The sequence below is a fragment of the Doryrhamphus excisus genome, linkage group LG16 (genome assembly GCF_037039965.1).
Source record: "Doryrhamphus excisus strain RoL-2023G ecotype Guam linkage group LG16, RoL_Dexc_Guam_v1.1, whole genome shotgun sequence".
Taxonomy (NCBI): Eukaryota; Metazoa; Chordata; class Actinopteri; order Syngnathiformes; family Syngnathidae; genus Doryrhamphus; species Doryrhamphus excisus.
The window spans coordinates 9,386,744-9,404,825 of NC_136372.1; the positions used below are offsets into that span (position 1 = coordinate 9,386,744).

Consider the following 18,082-nt stretch of genomic DNA (forward strand, 5'->3'; position numbering starts at 1 on the left):
ACAAACAACCATTCCCACTCACATTCATACCTATGGACAGTTTGGAGTCGCCAATTAACCTAGCATGTTTTTGGAATGTGGGAGGAAACCGTATTCCCCGGAGAAAACCCACGCATGCACAGGGAGAACATGAAAACTCCACACAGTGATGGCAGAGGGTGGAATTGAACTCAGGTCTCCTAGCTGTGATGTCTGTGCGCTTAACACTCAACCACCATGCAGCGGCCTTGGACATACACAGTATAATTATATGAAGAGCAACTCACCCAGTCCTGTACCAGCGGTCTTGGGAGATGACCTCTTGGGTTTTCTCATGCTCATCCCAGTATCCATGCATCACACAGCTGCCTCGGATCAGCAGCTCACCTGTGCTCCCCAGAGGTACTGTCTCATTAGTGTTGACATCCACCACTTTAGCCTGTTGTGACACAAGTCCACTATAAATTGACATGAACTTAATTTGATAGGAAACACCAGAAAAAAAATACCTCAACATGGTGCATGACGCAGCCAACAGTGTGCAATTTCAGCTCGTCATTGTCAAGTGGGAATCCCAGAAATGTGACAGGGCTGTTCTCAGTTGTGCCATAACCTATCTGATCAACACATGATGCATAGTACACATACACACATCTCATGGTATCCAGTAGAAGTTGATTTGGGTGTCGTTAGATTGTGCTCATGAAGTGTTCACTCAGTGTACCCACCATAAGCTCTTTCATGTTCATGTTTGCTCTCACTTTTGCAAGAAGCTCTGGGGGACATGGGGAAGCTGCCATGATGCCTAATGCACAACATAATAAGTAAATCAGTAGATTCGGTATTTATTACAGTTGCCGTTCTCACATTTTTCTTACCAGCTTCCACTGATGAAAAATCATACTTTTGTAGATCTTGCCTGCTGACCATGTCTGTGTACATGGTTGGAGTGCCGTAGATGAAATTGCACCTTGAAGGAATACATTTTAAATTAGTATATATGCTGATGCACAGTAATTTTGAAATGTTTCAAGGTGTTAAGGTTGGCATAAAACCAAAAAAGTGTCAAACTATTTGTTTGTTTTCTTTCAGCTTTTTCCTTACGGAGTATCAGGATACTATACTACTAGTATATATTCATATTTGCAAAATTCTTTGTTCAGACGCGTTTCAACTTTTTTATTTGAATTTTTGGCTGTTCTGTGAGGCAAAAACAAAATGATGCACAAAAAAATCAGACAACTGACAGGTCTCTGGCCCACGTTGTTGTTGTGTGTATATGATGCAAACAATAATGTTTATTATTGTTAGCTCTTTAAGCGCCAGTCACAAAATTGTGACAAGCAACATTGGTGAATTGCTGAATTTAAATTAAACTAGCATCTGTAACATCAATGTGAGCATCCATCAATTTTTTATACCGCTTAGGGTCGCGGAGCATATCCCAGCTGACTTCTATTCCAGCTGAGAGGCAGGATACACTGGACTGATCACCAGGGCACATCACAGAACACATATAGACAAACAACCATTCAAGTCCTTACCTATGAACAATTTATAGACTCCAATAAACGTAACATGCATGTTCTTGGAATGTGGGAGGGAACCGGAGGGACCCACCCTGGGAGAACATGCAAACTCCACACAGAGATGCCCAAGGGGAGATTTGAACCCAGGTCTCCTGACTGTGTGGCCAACATGCTAACCACCCGTCCCTCAATCTGAGCAAAGTTTGTAAATTCATGGACTTTGAAGCCCATGTTTGTGCTCGCCACGACAGTCCACATGCAGCATACTTGAGTTGATTATTTGCTAACCATGTTCAGGGAAGGTAAAATATAGTGGCATAAACAATACAATCTGCAAGAGACTCCTCTGCAAAAATGCACTGCTAATAGATAAATGTGGCCAGAGAATACAATGACCTGGATGAATGAGAATATCCACAGTCATAAAAAAAATCCAAACTCACATGGCCCTGTGTGAAAATTGCCGCCCTCTAACATAACTATGGTATCACACCTGACTTTGTCTTGCTACACCTTGGTGTGGCCTGATTACTGCCACACATGTTCTCAATCAAGAAATCACTTAAATATGACTTGCCTGACTAAGGGAATCATGCAGAGGAACAAGTACAACGTTCTGGAATTCCCATCTCAGTCCCCAGACCTGAATTTTATTGGAAATCTGTGGTGTGATTTTAAAGCGGGCTGTCTGTGCTCAGAAACCATCAAAGCTGAAAAGGAAATCAGATCAGTTTTGGTCAAAAATACCTTCAACCAGAATACAGACCCACATTTGAAGCTATAGGAAGCATTTATTTCTGCAAAAGGAGGAGAATCTACTAAATATTGATGTCATTTTTTTTGGGGGGGTGGGGTGGGTGACCAAATTTATGCACCTGCTTACTTTTGTTTCAGTAATTATTGCATGCTTTCTGTAAATCCGATAAACTTCATTTCACTTCTCACCTATCACTGTGTTTTTCTGCCATATGATATTTAACTGAAATTGCTGATCCCAACAACCAGTGATTTATAAAGGTAAATCTTGAAAATGATCAGTTGGGCCCAAACCTTTTCATACCTGTGTGTGTGTGTATGTACAGTGCATCCGGAAAGTATTCACAGCGCTTCACTTTTTCCACATTTTGTCATGTTACAGCCTCATTCCAAATTGTATTAATTTAATCTCTTACCTCAAAATTCTACACCAAATACTCCATTATGACAATGTGAAAAAGTTTTTTTTTTTTTTTTACTTTTTTTGAATTTATTAAAAATAGAAAACTAAGAAATCACATTTACATAAGTATTCACAGCCTTCGCCATGAAGCTCAAAATTGAGCTCAGGTGCATCTTTTTTCCACTGATCATCCTTGAGATCTTTCTACAGCTTAATTGGAGTCCACCCACAGTAAATTAAGTTGATTGGACATGATTTGGAAGGGCACACACCTGTCTATATAAGGTCCCACAGTTGACTGTGCATGTCAGAGCACAAACACCAAGCATGAAGTCAAAAGAACTGTCTGTAGACCTGCGAGACAGGATTGTCTTGAGGCACAAATCTGGGGAAGGATACAGAAAAATTTCTGCTGCTTTGAAGGTCCCAATGAGCACAGTGGCCTCCATTATTCGTAAATGGAAGACGTTTGGAACCACCAGGACTCTTCCTAGAGCTGGCCGGCCTTCTAAACTGAGCAATCGGGGAAGAGGGGCCTTAGTTAGGGAGGTGACCAAGGCCCCGATGGTCACTCTGTCAGAGCTTCCTCTGTGGAGAGAGGAGAGCCTTCCAGAAGGACAACCATCTCTGCAGCAATCCACCAATCAGGCCTGTATGGTAGAGTGGCCAGACGAAAGCCACTCCTCAGTAAAAGGAACATGGCAGCCCGTCTGGAATTTGCCAAAAAGCACCTGAATGACTCTCAGACCATGAGAAACAAAATTCTCTGGTCTGATGAGACAAAGATTGAACTCTTTGGTGTGAATGCCAGGCGCCATGTTTGGAGGAAACCAGGCACTGCTCATCACCAGGCCAATACTATCCCTACAGTGAAGCATGGTGGTGGCAGCATCATGCTGTGGGGATGTTTTTCAGCAGCAGGAACTGGCAGACTAGTCAGGATAGAAGGAAAAATGAATGCAGCAATATATAGAGATATCCTGGATGAAAACCTGCTCCAGAGCACTCTTGACCTCAGGCTGGGGCGAAGGTTCATTTTTCAGCAGGACAACGACCCGAAGCACACAGCCAAGATCTCAAAAGATTGGCTTCAGAACCACTCCGTGAATGTCCTGGAGTGGCCCAGCCAGACTCCAGACTTGAATCGGATCGAACATCTCTGGAGAGATCTGAAAATGGCTGTGCACAGACGTCTCCCATCCAACCTGATGGAGCTTGAGACTTATTGCAAAGAAGAATGGGCAAAACTGCCTAAAGATAGGTGTGCTAAACTTGTGGGATCATATTCAAAAAGACTTGAGGCTGTAATTGCTGCCAAAGGTGGATCAACAAAGTATTAAGCAAAGGCTGTGAATACTCATGTAAATGTGATTTTTTTGTTTTCTATTTTTAATAAATTCAAAACATGTCAAAAAAGCCTTTTTTCACATTGTCATAATGGAGTATTTTGTGTAGAATTTTGAGGTAAGAGATTAATTTAATACAGTTTGGAATGAGGCTGTAACATGACAAAATGTAGAAAAAGTGAAGCGCTGTGAATACTTTCCGGATGCACTGTATATTAGGGGTGGAGCCAAACCCGAAGACGTATTCAGAACAGAACAATAATGAATTCAAACCAATACTTTTTAAAATATTTGTATTTGGGGACAATAAAAACATCATATCAGAAAGCTGCGTATCTTCGTGAGGCCGCAGTGCATGCCTGGATCAGCGAATGTACTGAGTAATTAATGTTTAGCAGTTGGGGGCAGGGACAGAGAGACAGAGAGACACAGACTGCTCGCCTCAAAGCTGGCTGACTGCTCCTCACAAGTTCAGGGAGGAGGCTCTACTTCATTGCATCCGTATTTTGCTTTGTAAATATACTACCCTTCATGTCAACTGGGTTTCAGATGCTGTTTTCAACTATTACTGATTGAATCCCTGAGGAAACAGTTGCTCTTTCTTTGGCAGTTGTCAATCACTAGCTAGAAGGGAACGACGAGCTTGTCACACAAGGAAATCACACAACATCATAACAGTCGGACTCACATTGTTATTTTAGAAAAAACACAAAATCATCACAGAGTAACTTAACACTGAAAAGGTAGGTAAGGTGGACAGCAGCAGCCAAATGAATTATTGCCGTACCCTGGCAGCCATGGTCAATGAAATGCTTTGCTGGGAATAAATGCATGGAAATCCTTTAAATAGTTGATTTTTTTTATTCTAAACTCGTATTGGTACTTGTATACCTGTATTTCTTACCTACCTTTTGAGTGCTGAGTTGCTGTCTGATGATTTTAGTGGTGTTTCGAAGATGACACCATGTGTCATGATGTGAAAGTTGCCCCCATGACCGCTTGTTTAGTTTCCTTCTATGCCTTAGTTCCTGTTTCCATGTTTCCTGATTTTGTAGCCACTTCCTTTGTTGTTCCTTTTTGTTTGTTCCCACTTTGACTTGTTTCACACTGTAATTTTCTGTTGCCTATTTAATTCAGGTGTGCACTTTTTCCTGGTGTGCCGAAACGTGATCTCCTGCAATTTCCGATTAAGTTGCCTCATAGCTCAATTTAGGCTCTTGTCAAATCAAGAGCTACCTGGTGTGCATCACTGTTTATCGGTCTAAATTTAGTGGGTGTGAACAGATGTGTGTTGGAGCTACCTTTCATTGTGAATGGCCTCCAGGTTGGCCTGGCTGTCATAGGCAGTGGAAGGAAAGACCAGTGAGATTCCATGCAAAGCCATGCACATTCCTCCCAACACAGACCCAAAGCAATGGTACAATGGCACCGGCAAACACACCTTCACACGAGGCTGATGGGAAATAATGTCAACAGGGCTCACATATAGTACTTGCATTGAAACATGTAAACCAAATTTTAACTGAGATTGCATTCACACTTGTTGTGACACGCATGTTTGATTAAACAGCTCTGCTCATACGATTCATTTGGTGTCGTCTGAAAATGATTTCTCAAATGCTGGTCTGCACCAAACAAGTGGACCAAGACCCGTTGAGAGATTATATTTCAAGTGAACTTTGGTGCGTTACGGTTTTCTTGAATTCAAATGCTAACATGACATGAAGCAAAGACACAAAGCTCTGTGCTCTGCAGATCGACAATGGGGCTCTTTAAGGTACACAAAACCTTCGATGAAACCAAGGATGGGAACTATAAAGCAGAATATAAAATAAGATCAAGACAGCAGACTGCATATTGTAGTAGTCATCTAGTACCAATGTGCACACAGAGTATTTTTTAAAATATATGTTTCGTCTAGACAAAAGTGCCAAACTGGGTGAAAAAAGTGTGTGAATGCAGCCTTACTCTCCAGTCGTAACCCGCTCTAAGCCCAAGGAAGTAGGCATTATTGACAATGTTGTGATGGGATAGCGTGACTCCCTTTGGATTGCCGGTGGTGCCCTGAAAGGAGGGAACAAGTAAGTGCATGCCAAATGGGGTGACACAAGAAGCATGACAAGGAAGCAGGGTCATGTTACAGAGGTGAACTGAATGTTAATGGCTTCATCGCATGATATCTTGCTGTGAAGCTCCATCAGCTGTCCGTAGTGATGACTCTCTGCCGCTTGGAAGACGTCATCCACGTGCAGCATGCCTGGCTGACGGCTGTCCGTCACAATCACCATGCGGAGGTCAGGTAGCCTTTATGTCATTATTACAAAAATAATAGCACATCAAACAAATGTCTCAAAAAACAATAACAAAATGAAAGTACTCACTTAATAAAAGGGTTTTGTATAATGGTTGATCACATCAAGAAGTAACAAAACACAAAGCGAAGAAAGAGAAATATTCATAAATATAACACAATAATACCATTCACTCATGTTGTGTTGTGATGAGTATGATACTGTATAACACATACAAAATGGGACACAACAGGTGGCCCAATAACATTATTGGACTGGCAGAGATTGATACTGGCAGCTCTATGCATAGCCTGGGATGAGCGGCCGCTCACTCATCTTGTATCTGGTAGAATAACAGCTAGCTAGCTAGCCCTGAAATTTGGCATTATTCAAAGATTTGTAGAATATATCTAATAAAATATTTTTTTTTTCCACGGCCTGGGTTGAAGAAAGATGGAAAAGCACCCTCCAGTAATACACATGCAGTCCCAAACTTTCTTTTATCTGAGGGACAGTATCGTATCAAAATAACTGCCCTCTAAATCTGCTGAAATGCAATACAGAAAAATCTGATGCAGCACATGACGTCTTTTGGAAATGTGAACAGGCTTACTCCATCTAAAATATAATAATAATAACCGAACATCAACAACAAATGCACCACAACAATGTATAAGTAATATATTCTATGTGTAGCTGTGGGTTCTCGAGGCCACGTCACTTCTTCAATCTCCAGTCTCCCAAGGAAGACTTTATGAACAGTGTAAAAAAGAATAAATATGTAATTTGATGCACACATCTAACACAAAAATTATTAATTGGTAATTTTCACTGCAAAAATAACAAGATTAATGTGTGACATGAACACTTTAATAATAAGTGTCTTGTACCTGGAGCTCTTGATGGCCTCTGCTTGTGACATGTCAATTTCTGGGCAGAGCTCCCGCAGCATGTCACAGAACCTTTGGGTCTTAAAATAGCTGGGACACACCACAGCTTTACACTGGACCTGCAGTAAGCATCAGGTTATTTCATAATGAAAATAATACAAAAGAATGTTGAAAACAAACCTTTTTAAGAGTGAACTCCACTTCTTTCAGTTGATAGGCTGGGTTCAAAGACACCTGTCAGAATCAGGTCACAGCATCATAACTTGTATAAAATACATTTATTTTATGTAATTTTATGTCATTGCGGTAAATCTTTGTGAAGCCAGTCAGTGTCACTCGTTCTTGGCATACAGCTTGAGGTCATCCATGTGACGAGGTAGAGATGAACTCCTCATTGAGTTCTTGTCCTTTTGATGTTGTGCAGTTCCAGGCACTCCAATATCCATGTATGTGGCATTGAGTCGTAGGTTTTTTGTAATCAGTGCACATGTTGGTGCTTCTGGTCTTACAGTCTTGGCTGATTGCCCTGACAACCAGCAGCTAGTGTTTGACTCCACTGGTGTTACTGCCATACCCGTCTGCGCTCTGCTCATTTAGTGATCCATATGCCTATGATGTATATAGTACATATACATTGGCTACTATAATGCCTGATAGCAGCTCCCATGTGGTGCTGAGGAAGGTTGTTGGTCAGTAGTTTGATGTTGCTTCCGTCTGAACTTTGGTTAACTATTCTGGGTGGGTCTCCGATTATTATTCTGCAGCCAGTCGGCATGAATCATGTCTGGCCATGCATGGTGCTGTTCAGCTCTTCATCTTGGACACTTTTGCTTGGATTTGCCATTGTTATGATTTCTGGGAGGTCACGCTGTTCTGCTTGTAAGTCTGCCATCCATTGGGCTGAGTTGTGTGACTCTCAGTCTGAGTATTGCTCAGTCTCTGAGTCTGTTATGGTCGTGTTATCTGCTACTGACAATGCAGCTAATTTAGCTGTGTTGTTGGAGAACATCACATATAACAAGCTCATGCCACAGCATCTCAGTGAGGTTAAGTCAGGACTTTGACTAGGTCACTTCAAACTCTTCTTTTTGTTTTTCTTCAGCCATTCAGAGGTGGTTTCAGCAGATGGCTGGACATTCTCCTTCAGGATTTGGGCAGCAAGGCTTCCATGTCCCAAAGCAGCAAAACTACCCCAGACCATCACACTACCACAACAAATTTTACTGTCGGTGTGTTTTCTGAAATGTAGAGGTACTTTTACAGCAGATGTAATGGGACTTTCCAAAATGTTAAACATTTGTCTTGTCAGACCACAGAATAATCAAGATGTTTTCTGGCAAAATTGAGACAAGCCTTAATGTTCGTTTTGTTCAGCAGTGGTTTTCTTCTTGGAAATCACACGGCCATGTAGGTTTTATATTTGTTTGACAATGTCGAACATTTAAGGGTGACAGCACGGTGGTGGATCAACGTCAATGTGTCATATTTTAACACAAATTTCAAGTTTCAAATGTCAATAGCTAAAATACTAAGCATGCAAGTAATGCTGGCATTGTAACTATTATGACAAAAATCTGTCTGAGTTTAAACCAAAGATGAGTGGGACAAAATTCCTCCGCAGCACTGTTGTTGCTGCTAAGGGTGGCCCAACGAGTTATTAGTTGTAGGGGCATTCACGTTTTCACACAGGGCCTTATAGGTTTGTATTTTTTTCTCCCTTAATAATCAAAAGTTCAATTTAAAAACAGCTTTTGTGTTCAGTTTTTTTGTCATTGACTATATATGTATGTATGTATATGTAAATGTGTTTTGATAATACGAAACATTTAAGTATGACAAAAATAAGAAATCAGCAAGTGAGCAAATACTTTTTCACACCACTCACACAACCATACACACACACACACACTTAGTTTATAATCTCAGCAGAATTTAATGGGAGGCTTCTTGGAGATGGTGTACCTAATGTAGACTGTTTATGAGCATAAAATATTTACTGATTTATGTGTACAGTATGCCTATGAATGCATTTTAAATCTTGCATATTTCCAATGATGATAATTTTATGTTTAAAAAATGTCACATTTTGCCAGTTATTTTGTCTAAGCAAACATTTGTGCATGCTAAGCAAACTGAGTAACTTCATGGGTCTAAAGTTACCTTACATTCGGTAATATTCAACAGGGTCCATGCACTTGCCCTGTTTCACCAGGACCAAAAGTCAGCTGACCTGTATGATTCCCGCCTTGGCTGAAGCAAACTGGAAGAGGACCCATTCATATGTATTGGGTCCCCAAATACCTAGACGGTCCCCTCTCTGCAGGCCCAGTGCCAGAAGACCTGCCGCCACCTTGTTAACCTGCACAGACATCATCGTAAGTTAGCTCTATGACGACATCATCTTTGAATTTGACACAGTCCAAGTTTTCCTACATCCTGCTGAAACTGTGCAAACGTTTTCCTAACACCATTCTGCAGGAAGACCAAGGCCTCACGGTCAGGCCAGCGCTGCGCAGCATCTTCCAGGCTCTGTCCCACTGTCTGGTTGAGTAGGGAGATGGTGGAGGTGCCGTGGACATAGCTACTGGTCAGAGAGGGTCGACATGGGGGACTGTCCACATGGAGTCGCCTGGTAATGCATTAAATAAAACCTACATGTGAGCACAATTATTAGGCAAGTCAGTATTTATGTCATATTTCTGCATATTTTCCAACTCCAATATCTATAAACTGGAATGCTAATGGAATTTAAGCAGATCAGGTCATGTTTATTGGTGTAACGAGAGACGTCACAGTATAACTGTGCACTGTGAAAGGTGATAACACACTTGTCCCTGCAAGGACATTCTAATCAAATCATAAAACTAAAAAAAAAAAAAAACATCATGATGTATGGAATGGAATGACCTTTATAAAAGATGTACAATGAGATTGGAGAGCTTCTCTTTTCAGTGCAATAGTTAAGTAAAAGAAAAAAAGTATACAAAAAGTAAAAAAAGAAAGTTTAACAAGATATCCAAGATATACATATAAATGTTACTGTGGGTAGCAAGTGTTTGTGACTTGGAATACTGTGTTCTTCATCAGCCATGCATATCGCCATTTGGTATGGCCAAATAACTCAATTTCTTAAGTCCACAGCATATTATTCCAAAATGAAGCTGGCTTGTCCAAATTTCATTGCGCATACCTCAAACAACATGTGCCCAGAAAAGACTTCTTCCCCATGAGTTTCCTTTTCAGCATCCCCCTGTGCAAAGTGCCTGAGTAGTTGAACGATGCACAGTATTACCATCTGTCCAAAGATCATGTTGTAGGTCTTTGGAGGTGAACTATTTTCACCATCTTTCACCTCTATTTATCTGAAGTTTTTCTTGGCCTGCCGCACGAGGCCTTAACTAGAACTGCGCCTGTGGTCTTCCATTTCCTCACTATGTTCCTCAGAGAACCTGACAGCTGAAATCTCTCAGCTCGCTTTTTGTATCCTTCCCTTAGACCAGGGGTGTCAAACTCATGCCACAGAGGGCTGAGACACTACAGGTTTTCTTTCCAGCCAGTCACTGAAGCAGGTGATTTTAATGATTAACCCTCCTTTGGTTTGAGGTGTCAATTAAATCACCTGCTGGAGAAACTGGTTGGAAAGAAAACCTGTAATGTCTCGGCCCTCCATGGCATGAGATTGACACCCCTGCCTTAGACCATTTATCCTTTTGGAAGTCAAAACCAACATAGAAATATATTGCAGCTTGTGAAGGTCCGTAGAGAAATTTGAGAAATACACACACATACAAACCAATGTGGACCAACTTACCGACACAGCTGAAGCCAGCTTGCACTGCATGTCTGCCACATCGTGCTGTTTTTAAGTCCATCCACACATCTGAGACTTTGACAACATGGCCGCAACCATAACAAAGAAATGAGCGCTGACATTACAAAGTCAAAATGAAGTGAAAACACTTCTAAAATGTCCGGGCTGATTGACAGCCCCAGCAAGAAAATTGCAGCTTGTCTTTTCTTTGTTGCTGACTGAATTGCTCCAGTGTGTAATCGTTAACTGCTTAACAGCGACAACGTGACCCCTGTCTCACTCACCAGTGATCCAAAGTACAGCGTAGTCTTGAAATAAAAAAAAAAAGCATTTCAAAGCTGATTCATTCAGCTGCTTTGTCCACCAGCGAAAGTCAGAGGCTATAGGCTTCTGCTGTTCATTACATTATTGTATGCCTTCCATCGAAAAAGAAGACCAAAACATATATAAAGTAAAGTAGAGGAAACAAAAATGGAAGCAAAAGTTATTCGTTTTTTTAAATGCTGTTTTTGCATAAGAGAGAAGAGACTCCACCAGCTACACCAGAAATATACGTACAATACTAATATAATTTATTACGTTTTGGCTACTTTGTTCATTCGTACAACACTCTGATCAGCAACACATTATTTTTGAAATGTGTTTATAGATACATATGAGCATTTAAGGAAGACCTTCACTCACTTGCATATTTATTTACTTAAGTTTTAACATATGTATTCTTTGAACACATGACTTGATGCAATAAAACAATGCAACATCCAATGTACTACAGTAGCATCAGCCATACATCCTTAAGATGAGTGTAGAGACATACACCAAGTGTGAGTGATTTTGTGATGATTTCGTGTAAAATTCAGGCTGGTAAACAGAGACTTCAGATAATTCATCTAATGTGTTTTAACAATTAGTCTATTTAACATCATAGTATATAAAGGAGCTATTTATTAGTGTGTTCCTAGGTTTCTGTTGATTTATTTTTTGTTGTTGTTTTGTTTGGATTACTTGATAATATTTTCTTGTTATTTATTTGTTTATCTATCATATTTTGTTGGGGTTAATTAGTAGTTAATTTCTGGGTTTATTTAATTGGATAACACCCTGGGCACCTGCAATATATTTAGGTAGGCAGTGCTCACAGGACCAGCATGCACCGGGGTGGGCCTATGGTTTTTGTACCAGCGCAAGAGAAGCAACAGGAGAAGGCCCTTGTTCCTTTTTTGTTTCTTTGCTTGCTTGGTAATAAAAGGAAATGAGAAAAAAACGGAACAAGATTGTTTGGACAATGACTCTTTTGCCTGCGTAAAACAAAACCCGTGGTCTTTTGATTGTAGTGTAAGTTACGTTTATTTTTTGAAGGACAAATAGCCACTACACAAAAAACCTGCCCTTGGATAAAGGAAAGAACCCATCAATAATGGACTCGTTGGACTCTTTTGGACCTTGGATGAACGAAGCTCACGGACTGTTTTATTCATCTCCCATCTGAAATCATGTCAGTTTCAAACTACGCCTGGCCCACACCGGCGACACACTCAGCTTGGCCATCAGAAACTGGTATGTGTTGATACTGCAAAAGCTGTATTGGAAAACGGTGATAACTCGGAGTTAAGTCGGCTATTAAGCGCTACTTTACGCAGAAGTGCTGCCGTATTTCATTCATAAAATCTACAACTCCAGTGCGCATCTATGCTTGCAAGAGTGGCTGTGCTGCCAGTGAGGATTATATTTGGCCTTTTACCCCCTCGCCTTTTGAATTAAATGGAATGGTTGACGGACTATATGATTAAATATGTCTGATGTTAATACAGGGTCTCAGAACGATGTTGAAATACCAGCAACAAAAAGAAATATTAAATGGACATCGAAAGGATTGAGTTTTTACATAAAAACGTGTCAAGACAAAAGGAGTGTCAAATGTAGACAAGCCAAAGGGTATATGGAAAAAATCAGTGAGTTGATGGAATCAAACGAAAACATCAAAACGGTTAATTCTGAACTTTGTAAGTTTATTGGTTGTTATCAAGACGCCCATGACGCGCATGAATCGTTCATGGATTTACCTTTACCAGAAGATGAAGCTGCAAAGCAAACGGGTTATTTTCAAGCAAAAATGACAATGTACTGTGATTTTACCGACAAGGTAAAGGCATGGTTAATTGAAGCCGGAAATCCATATGTGCAGCCGAATAAAGAATGTCCTGATGATCAAGATGTTGCAGATTTGGAGGAAATAAATCCTGAAGACAGTGCTTCTAACATATCACGTGCAAAATCAAAGTCTTCCAAGATTTCACAGGTATCACGCATTTCTTCTACAACATCTGCATGCATAAAAGCTGAAGCGGATAAAGCGTCACTAATGGAGCGTGTTGCCTCTCTGAAAAGGAAACATCTAATTGAAGCTCAGGAGGAACAATTAAGGAAGCAAAAGGAGCAGCTGGAACTTGAAACGGAATTGGCAGCAACAAGTGCAAAACTTCATGTATTGCAAATCAACTCATCTCAATGTGGTTCAAATCGATCCGATGGAATGAACTCTTATTTTGAAAGGAACCGTCAAAGCACAAGTAAACTCAACCCAGATGCCGACACATTCCTACCGAATAAAAAGGATGCAAAGGACAACGTTTTGATGCCTTATTCTATATCTCAACCACAGGTTGTTGGTTCCAAACAAAGGTCACATACCCAAATGAATGAAATGTTAATTAATGCTGAGGTTCCAACTCAAGCTGCACAAAGAAGGAATGAAACTCAAACTCATCCAACTGACATTACCACCATAATGCAAAGACAAAATGACATCACTTCCCTCCTGGTGCAGCAGAATCTATCCTCTGTCCTTCCATCTAGAAATGTCCCAGTGTTTGATGGAGACCCTTTTCAATACAGGTCTTTCATTAGAGCCTTTGAAAATGGAGTGGAGGAGAAGACGGCTAATTGGAACGATCGTTTGCACTTCCTTGAACAATACACCAGGGGGCAGCCAAGAGACCTAGTGCAAAGTTGTCAGCACTTACCTGCGGAGCAAGGATATTGCAGAGCCAAAAATCTTCTTGCCGAACACTTTGGAAATGAGCATAGAATTGCCACTGCTTATATGGAAAAAAATCTTCTCTGGACACCTGTTAAAAGTGAGGATGTTAAAGCACTACAGTCATTCTCCCTTTTTTTTTAGAGGATGCTCAAATCTGACAGAACAGTTTATGCATATGAAAGAGCTGGACTTACCATCTAACATGAGGAGCATCATTCTTAAACTGCCATACAAATTACGGGAAAAATGGAGGAATGTTGCTTGTGATTTGCTGGAGCGACGTGGTCAAAGAGCAGTATTCACTGATCTTGTCACTTTCATTGAAAGACAAGTCAAAATAGCCTCGGATCCACTTTTTGGCAACATTCAAGACTCGCAACGTACCAACTCCAAGGCTTCCAATAGTAATCACACAAACCAAAGGAAAAAGCAAAGCAGTTTTGCCATTAATGTCACTGAAGTACAAGATGGAGGTACATCTCAACATACAATAACTCAAGCCAAAGTACCTTTTGTGCAGAATTGTCTGTTTTGTTAAGTAGTCATTCCTTGGACAAGTGCTCACAGTTTAAAGTGAAAGTACACCGGGATAAGATTACCTTTCTAAAGGAAAAGGGCATTTGTTTTGGTTGCCTGAAGCTAGGCCACACAAGCAAAGACTGTAGGAGTCGTTTGGATTGCAATGTGTGTCACCAAAAGCACCCGGGAGTCCTTCACATACAGCGACAGGATACAGGCACATCCTCACCACAAAGGGCAAGTACTGTGAACTCTTCAAGTGTTCTACAAAGCTGTCTCAGACCTGTGGCCATATTGGGGCCGGTTGTGAAGATGATTCTGTCTTTTCTATTGTTGCAGTCAAGGTCAAGAGTCAGAAAAATAATCAAACTGTGCAAACATATGCTTTTTTGGATCCAGGAAGCTCAGGTACATTCTGCACAGATACTCTGGCAAGGAAATTGAACTTAAGAGGTAAAAAGGCAAGTATTTTGCTGAGAACAATGGGCCAAAGGAAAATAGTAAATGCTCAGATTTTGTCAGGACTTGAAGTGTCTGGTATGGATGGGAATGATTTCATTGAGTTACCTGATGTTCTAACTCAAAGGACTATGCCTGTGTCTGCAGTAAATGTCCCACGACAGGAGGATGTGGATCAATGGTCTTATCTGAAAGGTGTTAAGCTCCATGACATCGATGCCGACGTCGATTTACTTATCGGTACAGATGCCCCAAAGGTAATGGAGCCTTGGGAGCTGATAAACAGCCAGGATGAAGGACCCTATGCAGTAAGGACCAGGATTGGTTGGGTCATTAATGGTCCACTGCGTGGTGGATCTGACAGTAGAGGTAAGAGTGTCTGTCCTATTGTAACAACAAACCGAATCTCTGTTGATCATCTGCAAGAAATGCTGGTCAAACAATACAATCATGACTTTAATGAGAAATCATCAGAGGAGAAGATTGAAATGTCCAGAGAAGACATCAAGTTCATGGATCTTATGAACAATACCGCAAACTTAATAGAAGACCACTATTGCATCGACTTACCTTTCAGACAGGAAAATCCCATAATGCCAAACAATCGCTCTGTTGCAGAACAGCGCCTCCAGAGCCTGAAAAGAAAGTTCAATAAAAATGGACATTTTAAGGAGGAATATGTGACATTCCTGAATGACATGATCAATAAAGGATATGCAGAAAGGGTACCTGATGACCAAATGAGAAAAAGTGATGGAACGCTTTGGTACATCCCCCATCACGGTATCCATCATTCAAGAAAAGGTAAACTGACAGTTGTGTTTGACTGTGGAGCTGTGTATAAAGGAACATCTTTGAACAGCCAGCTCTTGCAGGGTCCTGATCTTACCAGCTCTCTCATTGGAGTCCTCCTTCGATTTCGGCAAGAACCTGTGGCAGTAATGGCAGACATCCAAGCCATGTTTCATCAAGTTCGTGTCTCAGTCAAGCATGTTGACTTTCTCCGCTTCCTCTGGTGGCCTCATGGAGATACTGCACAGTCTCCAGTAGAACATCGAATGAAAGTACATCTGTTTGGAGCTGTATCATCACCAAGTTGCGCAAATTATGCTTTGCGGAGAACAGCAGATGATAATGCACAACATTTCTCTTCTGATGTAGTGAACATAGTCAAATGCAACTTTTATGTGGATGATTGTTTGAAATCCATGGCATTGGAAGAAGAGGCAGTGCAAATGGTAAAGGATTTGACTGCGTTTTGTCAGAAAGGAGGATTCAATCTTTCCAAGTAGATCAGCAACAGCCACAAAGTGCTAATGTCAATTGCAGAGGACAGCAGAGCAAAGGAGATCATGGACTTGGACTTGGATACAGACCAACTTCCAGTAGAGCGAGCACTGGGACTACAGTGGTGCATTGAATCTGACAAATTCAAATTTAGGACGTCTGCACAAGAACAGCCACAGACCAGAAGAGGTATTCTGTCAGCGATCAGCTCATTGTATGACCCTTTGGGATTTTTAGCTCCATTCATTTTACCAGCCAAGTTGCTTCTCCAGGAACTATGTCGGAGGAACCTGGGCTGGGATGAAGCCATAATGGAATTCTCCCATAAGAAATGGTTCAACTGGCTTGAAGATCTCCAAAAGGTAGCAGAGTTTGAGGTGGATTGCTGTTTCAAGCCCAGAGAATTTGGAGACCATGTTGTTGCACAGCTTCATCACTTTTCCGATGCAAGTGAGGTTGGATATGGAACAGCATCCTACTTGAGACTACAAACTAATGGTAAAGTTTATGTTTCATTTCTCTTGGGAAAAAGTAGAGTTGCTCCACTCAAGCAGATGACAATTCCTCGCTTGGAACTCGTAGCTGCAGTTCTTGCTGTTAGGGTTGCTAAGCTGCTGCAAAAGGAGTTGCAGCTTCAACTGAAGGAATCTGTTTTTTGGACTGACAGCACGACAGTCCTTAAATGCATCTGCAATGAAACCAGCCGATTCCACACCTTTGTAGCAAACAGAGCAGCTTACATCCGAGAAGCAACTGGTGTGGATCAGTGGAGGTATGTGAGCTCTAAAGAGAATCCGGCGGATGAAGCCTCTAGAGGAATGAGAGCTGAGGATTTCCTAAAAAACAGGAGGTGGATAATTGGACCAGAGTTTCTCTGGAGGCCAAAGGAGGAATGGCCTAAATTGGAGGTGGATCTTGATGTAGTTCCTGCAGATGATCCAGAGGTTAAAAGGAACTTGATGGTGAATGCTGTTATCAAGATCCAAGAAAATGCCACAACCAGCTTAATCAGTTACTTTTCCAGTTGGATGAAGCTAAAAACTTGGTTGGTTTTTAAAGATCAAGATCATTCTCAAGATTCTGTGCAGGAAGAGGAAGGAATTTTCTGCTGTTCCATGTCAAAAGGTTGAAGGAAGAATGCAGAGTTTCAAGGTCACACTCAAAGGACAGAGTTTGACGCCCGAGGATTATGACAAAGCAGAGGAAGCAATTGGCAATATGAACAAGGAGAGAGGTTCAAGGTTGAAATTGCCTCACTGAAGAACGGGTTTAAAACCGTTTCTAAAGAAAGTTCATTGTACAAATTGGACCCAATAATGGATGATGGAATTCTCAGAGTGGACAAGGCCAAGAAGGAGTCTCACCACTGGAGACATCGTCCTTGTGGCAGATGCTAAGGCTCCAAGAGGATCATGGATGATGGGGAAAGTTTTGCATGTCAAATGAGATGCTAAGGGACTGGTGCGCTCTGTGCGTCTTCTTGGTTTTTTTTTTGGTTTTTTTTTTGTCCCGTGCAGCCATTGGGGCAGATAGTATTGTTGATCTAAATGCCCTTACATGCTAGACAGATTTGCTCTGTGTCAGGAAAGGTGTTGGCTACAACTTCCCTGTACCTTAAAATTTTATTTGCCGTTATTTGATGTTTTTGTTATGCCATTTGGAGCGACGGGACCGGAGCAAGAAGAAGAACAGAAAAGAAGAAGAGAAAGGTGGGGTGGGGGGGCAGTAGAGGGAGAGACAAAAACAGCAGCAACAAGAATTCCAACAACAAC

At 41.2% G+C, this 18,082-nt stretch overlaps 1 protein-coding gene and 1 long non-coding RNA gene across 4 annotated transcripts in view; one reads left to right on the plus strand and one right to left on the minus strand.

Annotated features, from left to right (window-relative positions):
• The window catches only part of LOC131103409 (uncharacterized), a 16,828-nt gene extending 6,384 nt beyond the window's left edge, over window positions 1–10,444 (plus strand). Inside the window, exons 3-4 of the long non-coding RNA XR_013630069.1 lie at window positions 9,407–9,569; window positions 9,673–10,444. This is a non-coding gene — a long non-coding RNA (uncharacterized LOC131103409). The remainder of the gene's footprint in view (window positions 1–9,406; window positions 9,570–9,672) is intronic.
• The window catches only part of LOC131103399 (medium-chain acyl-CoA ligase ACSF2, mitochondrial-like), a 26,052-nt gene extending 14,837 nt beyond the window's left edge, over window positions 1–11,215 (minus strand). For all 3 annotated transcript variants that reach the window (XM_078797545.1, XM_058049672.2, XM_078797546.1), the window contains exons 1-12: window positions 11,006–11,215; window positions 9,628–9,823; window positions 9,425–9,553; window positions 7,375–7,428; window positions 7,195–7,313; window positions 6,155–6,317; window positions 5,982–6,077; window positions 5,315–5,466; window positions 858–949; window positions 708–784; window positions 489–596; window positions 267–418 (exon numbers count right to left, since the gene is read on the minus strand). In XM_078797545.1, coding sequence (XP_078653671.1) covers window positions 267–418; window positions 489–596; window positions 708–784; window positions 858–949; window positions 5,315–5,466; window positions 5,982–6,077; window positions 6,155–6,317; window positions 7,195–7,313; window positions 7,375–7,428; window positions 9,425–9,553; window positions 9,628–9,823; window positions 11,006–11,127 — 1,460 coding nt within the window. In that variant the 5' untranslated portion in view covers window positions 11,128–11,215. The remainder of the gene's footprint in view (window positions 1–266; window positions 419–488; window positions 597–707; window positions 785–857; window positions 950–5,314; window positions 5,467–5,981; window positions 6,078–6,154; window positions 6,318–7,194; window positions 7,314–7,374; window positions 7,429–9,424; window positions 9,554–9,627; window positions 9,824–11,005) is intronic.
• Window positions 11,216–18,082: the final 6,867 nt, after the last annotated feature.